Genomic DNA, 17,436 nt, shown 5'->3' on the forward strand with positions numbered 1-17,436 from the left:
TCGTGGTGGCAGTAACGCGACAAAAAACAGGGCCCGCGACGATTATACTTCGGCCGTCGATCGTAACCGAGCCGAGCGTCGGAGGGAAGTGTCGTCGGGAATAAGAACAGATACCGTGTCGTACGGCACCGCGGGTGTTTTTCGAAGCGGCGGATAATTTTAACCCGAGCAAACGCGTCGAAACGTGCCACCTTGACAGTGAACGACTCGCTTTCCGCGTGCTTTCGTGCGACCGTTCCTCGTGCCCCTGCCAGGTGCGTTTTGCGTCGCACGCTCGCGCGCGACACGGCTGTTTCCACGCGACGGCGCGTGCAACGGGTGGTCGAGCGAGTCGAGACGTGTCGTGACGTGTCGCGATCGGTACGGCAGAAAACAGAAACACGTCCATGATGCTTTTTAGTTCAGAAGCCAGGTGGAGGGGGGGCATAAACCAACGGACGATTCGCGAAGGTGGAGGAGATACGGGCCGATCGAAAATCGCCAGAAATAGCGAAGACTCGGCGAGAGTTAATCGGCGGGCGCGAGTTTGATACAGCGCAGGGAGAAGGTTAAAGACCGAGCGAACGAAATTAGAAAGGTGGTCTCGAACGACCCCTGAACTCTCCCGCCGGGGCACTGTTCTCTAGCCACCAACGGATAACGTGCTCTCGCCGCGCTTTTTCACCTCACCTCTTTAGACTAGTGTGCTTCGCCCCGTTGAAGAGCTTGTTCTTCCGATCGCTGCCCACCGTACTGGTGTCGCTGTTGATGCTGTAAAGGCTCTCGTCTTTGGTGACCTTGGACGTGTGCAACGTTGACTTTTTCACCACGTTGCCGTTGTGCTTCGGGCTCTCGCCGGGGCCGTGATGATGATGATGATGTTGCTCGTGCTGCTGCCGGTGGCGCTGCTGCTCGCCGGGCTGCTCTTCGATTTTCGTCGAGACGATCATCGTTCTAGCCGCGTCGGCGTGACTCCTCGGTGAGACAGCGATTGCCGGCGGCTTGCCGGCGAGCGGAGGACGTTCCCGCGGACTCTTCAGCGACTTACTAGCGCGATAGTTGCTGGGTTGATTCGAGTCCCCCGGTGGCGGCTTCTCTTCCGTCGGCAGCATGTACGACAGCATCGTCTTCGTTCCACCGTTCACCTGCGCAGAGGGAGAGAAGAAAAGAAAGAAGGTGAACCGATTCTCGCGCCGGAAACGACGAGAAACAAACAGTGTATCGCCGGGGCAACGCGCGTAACACCGACACGACGCGGAGAAATCGATGCGCCTTCGAATCTGTCCGCGTGCACTTTTGCCCGTCCGCTCTCTCCCTCCCTCCCGGCGTCGCGCTCTCCTCCTCTCTCGGCCATCCTCTCCGTCTGGTCTCGAGCCGAAGCGAGAAAGAGGTCGCGCTTGAATTACCAATTGGAACTAATTACACCAAGCGCCGTAAGTTAATATCTGTTAACGCTTCAACGATCCCCGTGAAACGCTTTCTTTCCCGTAACGGATCGACGTCGCCCGGCTAACTGTACAAACGATACGATACGTTCCCGCTTCCACAGTTATTGTCGGTGCTAAATCAAAATTTCATCGACGCCGGATCGAGCGGGGGAAAAACCTCAGCGAGCGGACAGACGTTCGCCTTTGCTCCGCGGTAAGAGATCGGTGCAAGAACGCTCGGGAGCAAGTGCCAGCCGCCGGCCATTGAATTCTGGCAATAAACTTAAGCCGGCAGAGGGAAAGGTGTAGATCGCGGCGCGGGGGAAGGCGGAGGGGGGTCGCGGGAACCGTGACGGGAATCCAAGACGTTGGATCACGCCCGACCACATTGGATCGCGTTCGCGCTCAAAGGATGCGCCTAGAAGATACCGCCGGCACCGCGAAGCCGTTCCAGGAGAGCAGGATGGGTATCGTGACTCACCGACTATAACTCGGTTCAGTTCCTCGTATCGGCTTTTTCAACGGGCATCTTTCGCGAGCCGCCGAATCAGTGGATTATAGCAGTCTTTAGTTCTGTGCTGTCGAGCTCGATTTATTTTTTGAAAAATACGTGAAACTCTTATTTTATTGGAGAATAAGCGAAACTGTATTTTCTGAAAAGTAAGTGGAATTTTATTTATTAAAAAATAAGTGAAACTTTATTTCTGCGTTTTCCAGTAACTTTAGCCAAATTTTTTTTTCAAGCCACGCCTGGCAGAGCGCGTGTGGCCTGCACGCCACCACCGCAAGTCGGTCCGCCTCGATTATTCGCGCTCGAGCGGGAAGCGAGAAAAAGGCGGGCTCTCGAGGGGAAAAAGAATCGAACGCGGAAGGAAGGCGGTCTGACACGTTTGTCGGGAGAACGACTGGCCGCGACTGGCCGGCTGAGACTCGCGACGCATAAGCGACTCAAAGGTTAGAGGAATGGCAGCGTCGGACGCTATTGTTTAAGAGTGTTCTACTGTCCCACCGAAATTCTCAGGGCGCTTCGCCACGCAAATTCCGCACGCGCCCCCGTCTGCTCCCGTCGTTCGGTTACGCCAGCGCGCGATGCAACGCGCTCTCGCGGCTGGCTAGAGTAGGCTACAGGCTGCTTCAAACAGGTTGGTATGAAAATTTGTAAACACGCGTCACTTGAAGCTTGTACTTCTCGAGTTATGATGAGTACGTTTGCAGGAAGTTCTTAAATGCTGTTGGCGAGTAATAGGTGAAGGTCGTCGGATCAGCTGACTACTGTGGGTTCAGGAACAAGTAGCTATTCAAAAGCTATTCGCTTAACCTGTATGCGCCTATTGTTTCTCTAAGATCGACTTCTCTTTTTTACTTATCAGGACACAGCACGTCGTTTGGGATGAATAATTCCATTAATAGAATATTAGCGAATCGTTATAGCGAACATGTTGATTTTTTTAACGGCACATTTACCACCTTTAAATATCGTTTGCGGGCTTTGGCTCGCAGGAACGTCTTTGTACACGCCCGTTAATTTAAATTCTAACGATAATTGTATTAGTTCATTAGTTCCATTATTTTATTGTATCATGGTTTGTTTATGTATGTACTGGCTTTTCTTTTGTTTTCTCTTCTTTTACATTGTTTATTTGTTAATTGTAAACTAAAGGGTCTTTACCCGTTGAAATAAATAATAATAATAATAATAATAAAAGACAGGGGCCCGGGGAATAGACACACTAGGAGGGTAGTGGTGGCCGAGATGGTTACATAACTTTGACAGGGTTATTTTTGTGAATTGTTTATTCATCTAAAAAAATTAATAAATTGTGAAATGAATAAATTTTTTATTCGTATAAAAATGCGTTATATTTAAAAATCAAGATATACACCCTTCTTCTGTATAAATTAAGCTGTATTATCTTTAAAAATAAATACACTCTTCTTCTGTATAAATTAAGCTGTATTATCTTTAAAAATAAATACACCCTTCTTCTGTATAAATTAAGCTGTATTATCTTTAAAAATAAATACACCCTTCTTCTGTATAAATTAAGCTGTATTATCTTTAAAAATAAATTCGATATCTTATGAAATGATGCAATAAAAGCCCCTTCTCCCAAGGCCTCTTCATATTTGCGGCACCACAAATATCTCAGAAATTACTGAACCGATTTGAATACAATTTTAATTTTACACCAATATTCTTAAAGAATATAATCTAGTATTTTTCGAGACGATTTTTCCATTAGTGTCTTGTTTGTTTTTTTATTAAGAAAGAGAGATGAAAACAGGTTGAAAATCACATGCTTGGCTTTGAATAACTGCTATTATTAAAAAAAATAATTTTTTTCAAAATCGAGATCGTGCAATGGGATCCTGCTTTAGTTATTTAGTACTTAATAATGAATATCTGTAGTCAGTGACTCGCACGTGTGAGCATTAAATTTTCGAGACCAATCTCCCTGAAGCACCCTGTACACCAAATCGGTTTATCTCGGTTTCGCTTACTTCGCCCGCCCGAGCCACGTGCAACTCGCGAATCGCGTACCCCGCTTTCGATCCTTGCTGGAGGCAAGGCTTCGGCGATGCACTCTCGAGGGCTTTGGTATATTTCGCGAGCGATGCGAGGCGCCGCAGGCCCTGCGCGCATAAACACCGATGCTCTTGACGAGGTTGATTCATATGGGAGTATTTTGAACGCTCGCTCGAGGCTTTTCGTTCCTTTTAACTTTAAGTAATACACACCGGACGTAAAAATAAATGGATCCCCGGTGAATCAGGGAAAAATTGAAAGGTTTTTTTTATTTATTTATTTATTTAGTTAACCGAGATATTCTTCAGTTCAGTGGCGTACGAAGAAGGGGGCCAAGGGGCCCTGGCACCCCCAAAGAAGGGGCTTTGTAAGAAGAGAAGAAATCTGGATTTTGTTCTTTAAATAAATTTTCATAATTACCTAATGAATTTTATTAAGGGGCATTTTGGTAAACACGCCGAAAAATTCGGCAACATTCAGGCTTTTTTTTCTCCGTGAATACAATCAATAACAGTGTCAAACTTATTTTTCATTTATTAATCAACTTATAACGTATTCGGAACAATTGTTTAAATACACGTTTCATTGTGTTTTTTTTTCAATGTTATATGGAGTTCAAAATCGCGCCTTTGAAAAGACGGCGGGAGTGATTTCTGCTGACAGACTCATCTGAAACAAAAAAACCAAGCTGATTCTTAATCATTATGAGTGCCGCTATCGCAGGTGCCAGAATTAGCCACGCGAATCAAAATTTAAGAAAATCGCGCGCATTTAAACTTCAAGTAATAATGGAAAATTTCGAAACTTGAAGTTCGAAGCGCGTGATTTTGTTAAATTTTGACTTATGTGGCTAATTCTGGTACCTGCGATAGCGGTACTCATAATGATTAAGAATCAGCTTGGTTTTTTTGCTTCAGATGAGTCTGTCAGCAGAAATCACTCCCGCCAGGCAGGCATTTCTTTTCAAAGGCGCGATTTTGAACTCCAGATAACATTGAAAAAATACCATTAAAAGTGTATTTAAAAAATTCTTCCGTAAACATTACAAGTAGCTTAATAAATGAAAAAAAGTTTCACATTGTTATTCATCGCATTCACTGAGAAAAAAAAACCTGAATGTTGCCGAATTGTGCGGCGACCAATGATGGAATGACCCCTTAAGGGGAGGTTTCGGTCTGAAAGTCGATTTTTTTGTATTTCAGTTTTCGAATGTTCAACCTTTTAGGAATACTTGTTTAAAAGGATTTGTTGAAATTCGTAATATTCCCGAAGTTATAGGCATTTGAGTAGCGGCAAATGCATGGGAAACACCCGACAAAACGGTGGGACCTGTATCTCCAAAAGTTATTATCCGATTCGACTGAAACTTTTTTTATTTTGAAGAATATACTTCTGGCTAGGGGGGAAACCAGAAGAAATACAAAAAATTGAAAATTTATAAATTTCAAAGGCGTTGAAAGGACGAAAGATATAGGGGGAAAGTGATTTCAAACTTCAAGTGTCGTTATTTTCTTAAAAAATATCATTTTTGCATTTTTTTCTAGTTTCCCCCCTAGCCAGAAGTATATTCCTTAAAATAAAAAAAGTTTCACTCGAATTGGCTAATAACTTTTAGGGACACAGGTCCCACCAATTTTGATCAATTTTTTGACGCCTTGACTTTAACGACTCCCCAGGGCCGTCTGCAATGATTAATTATAAAAACAAAAAATATATTTCTATAACTTAAGACATCCTTAATACAACGCAAAAAGTCCCATTAAATTGTATACAGTAGTTTTCCTTTAATTAATTCCTAAAGAGCACCTATTCTTTGGGGCTCTCGACCGGAACCTCCCCTTAAATTCGCATTAGAAATATTTTCATCCATTCAATTCCGCCCCCCGGAAGATGAAACCCTAAGTGCGCCACTGCTTTAATTACCTACAATCATAACTATAATACAGAGAAGCGGAACGTGTACCGAAAGAAAAACTAGTTCCTCTACTTTTATGTCCACGCGAACGTTTGCACGGGAAAGAACGCAGTTAACCGTGTCTCGGGAGATGTTTACGATCATATTACTTACGATCATATTACGCTACGTACGGCTGAGCGCGTTTCAGCTCCGCGAATTCGTTGTAGAAACGGGAGAGTTGGCACAGCGGATCTTTTGCCAAAATCAATACCTCGAGTGGATCCAATTACGCGAACAAACCTCGGTGTACGCAAACATCGGGAAAACGGAGGGGCGCAACGGCGGCGGCGCGGCGAATGCGCGTAGAGTCGCGCGGGAAACGAAGGAAACGAAGGAACCGAGTACCATTTCTCGTTTCTTCGGATACTTACGCCGGTACCAAGGAGCTCTCGAGACGGTGCTTTCCAGAAGGCTCGCGTGCCGGCCTGGCATTTGGGCTACCTGCAACACAAACGCGACATACTCCGTGTGAGAACGTGAGCTAAAATCTGCCTGTGCCTGTTTTCGCTTGTACTTCAACGAGGGACGGTCGCGTGTCCTAATAGACACGGGTCCAGAGCAAACGTGTTGCGCGAGACTGCGCGCAGCCGCGCAAGATCGCGCGCGTTCGGTGAACTTTAGTGCAATTAAATTAATTTTAACCATCGCTGTCAAAACGTGAATAGTTTCTGGGACGCTGCTGACGTTTTTAGTAATCCTTTTTATTCATTTAAATAATGTGTTTACCTTGCGGTTTAATTGATTTAGTTTAATTTTTTTTATTTGAAGCTTTGGTTGGACTGAAAATTTGAAAATCTGGAATCCGATTTCTGGAGGGTAGCGGATTCCTAGACTTATATATATATATAAGTCTAGGAATATATATATATATATATATAGAAGACACAGGGTGGTTTAAAGAAATTTGTAGAATATCATCTGAAGATTTTGAATTTCCTCTCTTATTTATTTATTTTATTTATTTCTTTGACGGGTCAAAACCCTTTATTACATAGCTATGAAACAGAGATGGGCAAAAAATTATTTGAAATAAAAATTTGTGTGCACAAAATTTTCAACGAATCTCTGTTATGAAAGTAAAATAAGTAAGAAATACGGAGAAAAAAAAACAATAACAGGCACGTTACATTATATATATATTTGTATGTATATATTTTATATATATTTATATATATAAACAAATAAGTATTTGTTATATTTATATATATATAAACAAATATATATAAAATATATACACTATATATTTCTTTAAACCACCCTGTGTCTTCTATATATATATATATATATACTTCACTAGATTGAGGCATGTAGAAAATAAAACTTTCTGCTTTTTTGTCCTAGGTCAAACGGTACAGCCGTGAGATTGAACACCGTGGAAAACGTCGCTCCTCAAGATCTTACGTATCACGGCCCAACCGCCGCCATTTTGTAAGAAAAAAAAATCCGATTTTCTCCGGCGAGAGTTGTACAATAACAGCCTCAATATTAAACTTTCACTTTATTTCATTATCTTCCTAAAAAAAAATGCCGAAAGTGACTGCAATTTTGCTCCGTCCAAGGTGGCCTAACCCCTTAACGCGTCGCTCGCGGTGCACCCTGGACGAGCGCAAGCCTGAAGAGGGTGGCATTAGAAAACAGGTGGATCGTGGGGCAGAATGGGCCGCGGGGCTGTTCTAAAAAGCCCATTAGTCGAGATGCTCGCTCCGTAGATTGCGTTCACCCCGGCGAGGCCCGGAGCCGCTCTTTTTCAATGGGCAACGCGTCCGTCGCGCCGACAGGCGTGGCACGGGACGGCCGAGAGGAAGCGATCTCGCCGCTTGAATAGGCACCTGTTTTCGCAGACAGGTGACACGACCAACACGTACGTACAGCCGGGCCCGGCCCGGCTGCATGGGAGCGCGTGAGAACCTCCGGATAGACACAGACGGGGGCAATGACTCCTAGAACAGTGCGCGGGTGCGCCGACAGACGAATGTAGGCATCGAATGGAACCTTCCGCGGGGCCGAGACGTGGCTTGGGGAAAAAAAAGGGTCCCTTCGACCGTCTCTGCCTAAGCTCTCCTCTCTCGAGATCCACGGAGATACGGAGCCTGGGTATGTACTCGACGGACAGACTCTCCGGAGAGCGCGTTGTCTCGCATCGGCTTTACCGAGACCCGCGACGCGACCAGAGTTGGGCAAAATGTAATCTAATTACAAATTACAAAGTAAGATTAAACTGTAATTGTGTAATTATTTACACATTATTTTCTGTAATTGTTAATTTAGGTAGTTGACCATTTGGTTTTGTCAACTACCTAAATTAACAATTACAGAAAATAATGTGTAAATAATTACACAATTACAGTTTAATCGTAATTTGTAATTAGATTACATTTTGCCCAACTCTGGACGCGACTCGCGCTCGCCTTTAATTCCACCGCCTGGGTCTTCAGTGGCGCAGTAATTAATGCCACTGGAGGTTCATTTTCCATCGGAACAATTACCACAAGTAGTTTAACATGTACACTTTCGAATACATAAAAGTTTATTTAAAAAAAAAGCCTTCGAGTGCTTTAAAAAAAATCCCGAAAATACTTGTGTTTTCAGACCTTGCAGGTAGGCATAACCCCTTAAGAGGTTAGCTATCCTCAGGAGGTAAGAAAAGAGTCGATTCTTTGGGAATTTATTTGAGAAAGTACCTGCTAATTTTTATGCAATGGTTTTGTATTCAGACGAGGGGCACTTTAAGAGGTTATTATATTACGTTTTGCTGTAAAAATATTTAGGTATTGCAGAATTACAACTAATTTCCCGGAAGCTGTGTTTTCATCCATAAAATAAAACTTATGCATTGGAAAAACAGGTGCTTCGATTAAACACTACATTTGAATATCTGGAAGAAACCTACAGAGTTTCAGAAAGATTGTTATAGAAATCGAAGCGGTTCTGGAGAAATCACCGGTCTAAGAACAGCTTCCGGGAAATCAGCTGTAATTTTGCAACAACTGAATATTTTTATACCAAAGCATAATATAATAACCTGTTAAAGTGTCCCTCGTCTGAATACAAAAACCACTGCATAAAACTATGCATGTACCTTCTGAAATAAATTCCCAAAGAATCGATTCTATTTCAACCTGCCGAAGGTAGGCAACCCCTTAACGCAGAAATGATCAATTTTAGCTAGTTAACTACACACTCGGGGTACATTATTATTGTATTTAGCTTGAATCATTCGAAACTAGGAGAAAAAACCTTTCAGTGTAAATATTAAACAGTTTGCCGTGTAAAATTATTATTATTATTCTGTGGAGTTTCATTATTATTACTCAGAGTTATTATTATTATTATCTCTCATCTTTCATGCATGCAGCGACATTATCTTTTGCCAAGTACCAACAATAGTAATTAACTCTTACTTTTGCTATTTTCAACGTCAAGCAAAAGGCTTCACCTACGTCCTATATAATTTCTAACTCTGCTATCTTTCTCTTTCTAATTTTCTTATACATATCCGTCGTTCTTTATCTTCCTGTTACTTTCGCAACGTCTACTGTGGCACTAAAGAATTGCTACCACTATATCGGCAATCGCAATCGCCCTCCCTAGTAAATTCATTTCACCCCGCGATTCACTGTTGTATACCAACGTCATTTAAATCTATATAAAGTATTAGTCAGCGCGTTAGTTTCTCCAGATAGCAATAGTAAGCATCCTGAAGTCCTTCTTTTATGACCTTATCCGTACCCTATTACTCATCCTTGAACCTCGATCTCTATGCCTCATCCCTTAACGACCGTTAAACTCAGGACAACCCCCACTTTTCAGCTTACCGAAAACCGTACATATATATATATATATCACACGCAATTCTTCCAGTCAGAAGCACTTGAGCACTTCAGTCCGAATAGTCTGGACACGAGAATCTAGTTCTGAATCTATAATCTAGTATTTATCTGTAATCGTCTTAGTTTCCGTTATTTGTATGAAGTTATTTAATAAAATAAAAGTAATACGAAAAATACGGAATACAACATCACCAACACCCACATTCTCCCAATGTTCAATGGAATTTAATTTCTGCTTCCCCATGTCTGAGTGGCACACTCGAGGCGCAAAGGGTTAAGAATGCCCCCGAAAATCGTAGCAGCATTTGTCGCTTCCAATCAGCGTGCTAGGGGCACTCGGCGCCCTGGGCTTCGACGAATTCTCCAGCCGACGTGGTCTTGAATGGGGCGAAATCGACCAGAATGGAGGCTTGACGTCAGCGAGCGAGGAGGCAAAGCCGTGGATCGTACGTATACAAACAATTAGGGGCACGAAAGCCGTACGAATGGTTCGCGCGTCGCGATTACGGCGACACGGCGACTCAATCTAGTTCGACGCATCGGGGCGGCAAATTGATAAATTTGCATGACCCGCTATTCACGGGCAGCGTCGGCTCTGCGACGCAGCGACGTTAGCACTTCTTCCTAGCTCGTCCACGAGTAGGGTTGTTTCCATGTTAGGAGATACATGTAAAGCATCGATACTTTCGATTCGATACCGAGTACCCCTGTTTTTAGTATCGGCTCTTGCGAGGTTCCGAGAGAAAAGTATTCGGATCGAATCGAATGCGTCACAAGTAGTTTTGGATTTTTTTTTTTTAATTGTTAATATTGTCAGAATAATCAGAGGCCAGGGAGGGAAAGTGTCGGTCGACGTTTTTTCTAATGGACAACAGGGCTCTTAAGGGGGTATACCCGTTTGAACCCTCGGAAAATGTATACATTTTGTGGATTTTTTTACAAGTCAACGGTTTGATGCAGATTTCCCGTTTTTTAACTATGTTTACATAGTATTATGAACTACTTATAAAAAAAGTTTCAGTTAAAAAACTATTGTTTTTCGGAAGTTACGGATACATGTCCGAAAGTCTCTCGATTTTAGACGGCTAAACGGTGGCCCTAAAAACTCGCGCTACGTTCAACCAATTTACTTCAAATTTTGCATGCAGAATCATAATAAGATTCCACATCGTCCAACGAGGGCGATTTTGAAAATTTTGAAAAATAAAGAAATGGTGAGAGATCAAAGGTAAAGTTAAATTTTTCTAAGAGAAAAATCCACCTTTTTCCTTTATAAATAATAAACGGGGAATCGAAATAAAAAAAGCCTTCGTTGGACGATGCGGAATCTTATTATGATTCTGCATGCAAAATTGGAAGTGAATTGGTTGAACGTAGCGCGAGTTTTTAGGGCCACCGTTTAGCCGTCTAAAATCGAGAGACTTTCGGACATGTATCCGTAACTTCCGAAAAACAATAGTTTTTTAACTGAAACTTTTTTTATAAGTAGTTCATAATACTATGTAAACATAGTTAAAAAACGGGAAATCTGCATCAAACCGTTGACTTGTAAAAAAATCCACAAAATGTATACATTTTCCGAGGGTTCAAACGGGTATACCCCCTTAAGGGGAGGTTCCGGTCTAGAAGTCGATTTTTTTATTTCGTTTTTCGAATGTTCAACCTTTTAGGAATACTTGTTTAAAAGGATTTGTTGAAATTCGTAATATTCCCGAAGTTATTGGCATTTGAGTAGCGCCAAATGCATGGGTAACACCCGGCCACTCGGCGCTCAGGTAAAACTTTAAACGCGTTTTTCTCGAAACAGTGTTTTCAAAACGGTGAGACCTGTATCTCCAAAAGTTATTATCCGATTCGACTGAAACTCTTTTTATTTTGAAGAATATACTCCTGACTGGGGGGGGGGACCAGACAAAATTACAAAAAATTGAAAATTTATAATTTTTAAAGGCGTGGAAAGGACGAACAGTATAGGGAAAAAATATAGGGAATTAATATTTTTGTACAGTATTTATACAATATGTGCACTAATACATGCTCTACCCATAAGAAGAAAATAAATAATTTTCAACCTCGTAGTATCGGTAAAAAAAATTCGTCTAGTTTAGTGCTGTTTCGAGCGCCTCAGGGTGGCGTAACCCCTTAAGACACTCGGAAGGGAACGTCTTTATACTTTGAAACGATCCGGCGGAATGATTTCTCGAGGAGAGATTCGTCAAGCACACGGACTCTATCTGTTGGCCACGCTATTGATATAAACAGCCTGACATAAACATTTCAGCGTTGCCCTCTTAAAAGATAATCTTTGTATCAATAAACTTTCATTAGTTAAATAAAACCAACATTAGCTACAAACGTTCTCTCGCCACCTAAGTGGTCCCAATATAAAACCTATTTTTCTGTCGAAAACATATTGCCCAGCGATTTTTTTCTGTCGATTCTTATTATGTACTTTTGCAGTGATTGACAGTGCGAAAGGAAATGATTGCAGGAATCTAGACACCATGGATAATGCAGAAGTATTTTTTTTACGAAGAATAATAAATAATCTATTCAATACCAATTTTTAAAGCTATCGATACTTCTTTTTCGATCCAAGTAACAAGTACCAGCACCAAGGTGTCCTCGAAACAATTCTATTCACGATTTCCCTTATCCAATTTTTCCCTCGTTTTCGGGCCCGCGATTCGGTCACCGAACTCGTCCGCCAAATCGATCAGGACCAAAGGCAATCCTCCGTTTTGTTGGTGCGAGCGATTCACTCGCTTCCGTTCGCCACGAGTGGCGCGAAAACAAAGGATTATCGTCGACTGCCCGCTATCGTCGGTTTTTATCTCGGTTTTTATAAACAGGCGTTCTACCACTTCAACGCAGCTTTGACGTCACCGTAGTTCGCTCCTGCGTGTTTGCCAGGCTACCCAGAGGGAATGAGCACTGAATTTCTGGAACGTCCCCGTAAAAAAGAAAGTTTGGAAGGATTTAGGGGAATGGAGAACACGCTGGACGAGCCGGGCCGTTCTACCCACTTCTGCTGAAACTTTTGTTTGAATGTTGCTGGCCACCGGCCAACGATCGTGGAAAACTTTGGACGCGCGTAGAACTCGTCAGAATAAACAGGAAAATATTTTCCTTTCCAAGCTGTGAAGTACAGTCCTCTGTGCATTCTAGGGTAGTAATCAGTCAATTGTTTGCGCGTATCTGTTAATCTTATCTCCCGATCGCCGACAGCTTCTAAAGGTTGCGAGGCCTTGCTCGATATCGCTGTAATTATAATAGATATGCGCGTAGCTTCCTGTGTACGCGGGCGAATCTTGTGCGGCATTACATTCATTTTAAGGAAAAGGCCATTTCGCGTTGAAGGTCATGCAGTTTGGTTCGAGGACCGCTTACGTTCTGATAATACACTAATGAGGAGAGACGGCGTTTTTCAGCTGGGATTAATAATAATAACAATAATAATAATAATAATTATATATAGTAATAGTAATAGTAATAGTGATAATGATAGTGATAGTGATAGTAATAGTGATAGTGATAGTAATAGTTATAGTAATAGTCAGAGTAATAGTCAGAGTAATAGTAATAGTAATAGTAATAGTCAGAGTAATAGTAATAGTAATAGTAATAGTAATAGTAATAGTAATAGTAATAGTCAGAGTAATAGTAATAGTAATAGTAATAGTAATAGTAATAGTAATAGTAATAGTAATAGTCAGAGTAATAGTAATAGTAATAGTAATAGTAATAGTAATAGTAATAGTAATAGTCAGAGTAATAGTAATAGTAATAGTAATAGTAATAGTCAGAGTAATAGTAATAGTAATAGTAATAGTCAGAGTAATAGTAATAGTAATAGTAATAGTAATAGTAATAGTAATAGTAATAGTAATACTAATAGTAATAGTAACAGTAATAATAATAATAATAATAATAATATAATAATAATTATTATTATTACTATTACTATTAACTATAATTATTATTATAATTATTATATTATAATTATTATTATAATTATTATATTATAATTATTATTATAATTATTATATTATAATTATTATTACTATAATTATTATTTACTCTTATTATTATTTACTATTATTATTATTATTATTATTATTATTATCAACGGGAATACCCTTTAGTATACAAAACATGTAACTAGTACAAAGAGAAATGAGTCTAATAACTTATTCTAATAACCTAAGCATACAGTGACTCGCATTAATATTCGGACACTTTTTAAAATCGCATAACTTTTTTAGAATTGGTCCAAACAATTTGAGTTTTTTTTAGAAGCTAGAAGGATTAGTTTGCTAACTGACGCGTTTCGTCGTTTTGAAAAAAAAATGTATTTGGTTGGAATAGCGAAAAGAATAGTAAAGGTGGATTTTTTTGTGAGCTTGTAATGCAAATTAAAAAAAAAACGTTTGTAGATTGCAGTAAGTTGTATACGTGCCTAAAAATTCATCAAAAGCGTTTAAAGATCGCAGAATAAGGTCGAGAATCGCGAAAATTCCCCAAATCAGCGGGAAATAAAATCGACCTTTACTATTCTTTTCGCTATTCCAGACCACCGACGCATGCTCCAACAGCGGTCTAACAAGTGACACGTATAAGAGCTTTAGTGACTCAACCCTTCTGAAGAAACATTGGAAAATTAAAGGTTAAACTGTTTTCAAAAAAATACAGCGTCGTAAAGCTCACCACGACGCACACTTTTCCTATTTACAGTTTTCTTGTCCAATCGTTGCTATTCGAGATAAAAATTATAAACAAACAATTCTTCTTCGTCCAAAGTCAATATTCCTTTAAACACAAACTGCGATAACACGGATTAAATATTAACGGACCGTTATGAGACCTATTAAAACATAACTTCAGAAAACTCTAGCGGAGCTGTGAAGTGCAACCGCGAAACCCTTGTGTTATAAAATGTAATAATATTTAATTAAAAAGTGATAACAGCCCTTCAATTCTACATTGACTTTTGCTATTATAAATTCTGATTCTTACGAAACAAGACGTGTATCTTCTTGTGCATTTATCAAAACGACCTACGTAAATGGAATACGTACCCCTCAATTACAAAGAAGTTGACGAGGCAGCATTTAGGAGACCAGTACGACGGCAAACGTTTCCCAAAGCACGGCAGAAATTCTTCCCGGCGCTCGTTCGGGCCATCGATTATGAATCGCATTACCATAATATTTTGTTGGCGACTCGGGATGAACACGCGAGGCCTACGTAACAGCGAGACACCGCGGAACCGTGCGGCAAACGGGGGTGCTGTCCCCAGCAAAATTTTCAGCGACCGCTCCCGCGATATTTACGGCCACGTCAAAACACGTATGCGCGATCTATCGTCAGCCGTCAAGAGTGGCCAAAAACGGAGCTCGATCCACGAGCCTGTGCCCCGCAATTAGGGTGCCCCGTCATGCGAGAAATGCACGACAGTTTCCGAACCGGTCACCCGAGTCGCCGCCGATCCATCGATTTTCGTTTCAAATGCCTGCGCGAATATACACGGTTCGACTACAGGGATATGCATGTGTGTGTTTCTTTCAGCGAGCGGTTGCAGAATAAACGGACAGGCGGTCGACGTTCGTCTGAACGCTTATTAGTGGCGCAAGGTTTCGAGAAACACCCTCCTTTCAAGTTGGTCATGGCTCTCTGGGAGATTAGTGCCGTCAAATGGGGTAACTGTGACCGCGGGGGTAATTTTCACCACGAAAATAGGTTTTAAAATAAGTTCCCCTAGCATCCCTCGTATAACAAGTACTCTCAGAGAAAATTCTACTTCCAAGTCGAGCCCAAAATTGAGGGCTCGGATGCAATAAGGGGATTAGCGCTCGAAAATGGGAAAAATTATTGTCCAAACTTTAAGAAATATTGGAACATTAAATGTTGTTAAACTGTATTTTAAAAAATATAATGTTATAAAGCTCGTCACGACACACATTTTTTTCTATTTACAGGTTTTTTTCCAATCATTAGTATTGGAGATAAAAATTATAAACAAAAAAAATTTCTTCGACGAAATTATTATTTCTTTAAACATAAATTGCGATAACTTGAGTAAATATTAACGGATCGTTTATTTATAATTTTTATCTCGAATACTAATGATTGGATAAAAAAACTGTAAACAGAAAAAATGTGTGTCGCGACGAGCTTTATAACATTATATTTTTTAAAATACAGTTTAACAACATTTAATTTTCCAGTTTTTCTTAGCGGTTGGACAATACTTTTTCGCATTTTCGAGCGCTACTCCCCTTATCGCATCCGAGCCCTCAATTTTCGTTTTCCATCCATCAAAAAAAAAGTTATGACCAGATTAAAAATTTGTCATCACCACCCACGCGAACATTGTTTACTGATTTTTAAGTGGGATTTTAATGTCCACGATTTCCCCACGTTTGTCCACCCAAATTTTCGTTCGTCCGCTCTTCAAAAAAAAATTTCACTTGAGAGTTTCGCTCGGAGCCACTCGGACAATACTTTCGAGGCTTTCCAGAAAATATGAGCGAGAAAACACTTTGACGGCCGCCCCTTTTCGAGCCAACTTGCACCCCCTGTGGTTCTTTTGCAAAATTCCGAACTATTCGGCCTTTGAAAACCATCAAAACAGGATATTGCGAATAGAATATAAATCTTTGAGTGGGATAGATTTACCGGTGATAAATCTGAAATAAAGTTGAATTCTTAGGCTCGCGGTGAGTTCTAACGCAGACCAATCGGAATCGCGAAGTCACGCGTAGGCGCCATTAAAGTGTTAAAATGCTGATAGTGGCGTTTTGGAGTAGGCGGTTTAATGTCGCCGAACGGGAAACCGTGTCCAGCTATTCGTCGCTCTTCGTCGCCTCTTATTACTCGATTGAACGATCGTGGTTCGGCGGCGGAGCAATTCGAAGATGTTCATTTCCGGCCACGAGGTTGTAACGTTACATTGGACGAGATTTCCGGCACCGTGACTTCCTGCCGCTAACAGTTCCGCACCTTCGCTGCTTCCAAGCTGCTCACGGAGTAACGAGCGGGGAAATAAGGGTCGATGGTAGGGGAGAGCGCGGACAAGCGTAACACTTTTTACATTTGGCCTGGCTGCCAATTACCTCTTACAGATATAAAAACGAAAATTATGCCTTATCATAGTGTCTTTCTTGGTCTATCATTTGACCACAAATTCAGCCTTCCATGATAAGTAGTCAAAGAGTTATGGCAATTTTCCTCAGTGAAACTGTCATTGTTACTTATTTTTCACAGCTTGGTTTTTCAATTTAAAAATCTGAAATAATTCTCTAATATGTACGCCGATAACAGAAATGCCTCTGATTTTTTTCAAAATTTTTCATCCCCTAGTATAGGAGAAAATCGGCAAAAACCTGATTCCCTATTTTTGCCCTTTACTACCCTCCGGGTGGAGATACGAAGTTGAAAATTGCCACAAATGTTTCTTTTTTAATAAGCTTTCGAATGATTCATCGCGAGTCGAATTCGGTTCAAGGGCACATTTGACCATCTTAACCGGCTATACCCTTTACAGATTTATTTGGGACCGAGCCGTTGTTGGTTTTAACCCTTAACTGGTATACTGTTTTTTCAAACGTAACTGTTATCTTGGGGTCGTGGCAGACCCCAAATAAAAAAGGACACAGAGATTTGTAAAGTCGACATTAGATCAACCTCTATGAATACCTATTTTGTTCGTAGGTA

General features: G+C 41.0%; 1 protein-coding gene across 3 annotated transcripts in view; it reads right to left on the reverse strand.

The window, feature by feature from the left end:
* Window positions 1-17,436, reverse strand: part of LOC143376071 (uncharacterized) — a 100,117-nt gene that overhangs the window by 41,970 nt on the left and 40,711 nt on the right. For all 3 annotated transcript variants that reach the window (XM_076825933.1, XM_076825913.1, XM_076825923.1), the window contains exons 2-3: window positions 6,262-6,331; window positions 670-1,124 (exon numbers count right to left, since the gene is read on the reverse strand). In XM_076825933.1, coding sequence (XP_076682048.1) covers window positions 670-1,103 — 434 coding nt within the window. In that variant the 5' untranslated portion in view covers window positions 1,104-1,124; window positions 6,262-6,331. The remainder of the gene's footprint in view (window positions 1-669; window positions 1,125-6,261; window positions 6,332-17,436) is intronic.

The sequence above is a fragment of the Andrena cerasifolii genome, chromosome 1, assembly GCF_050908995.1.
Source record: "Andrena cerasifolii isolate SP2316 chromosome 1, iyAndCera1_principal, whole genome shotgun sequence".
Taxonomy (NCBI): domain Eukaryota; kingdom Metazoa; phylum Arthropoda; class Insecta; order Hymenoptera; family Andrenidae; genus Andrena; species Andrena cerasifolii.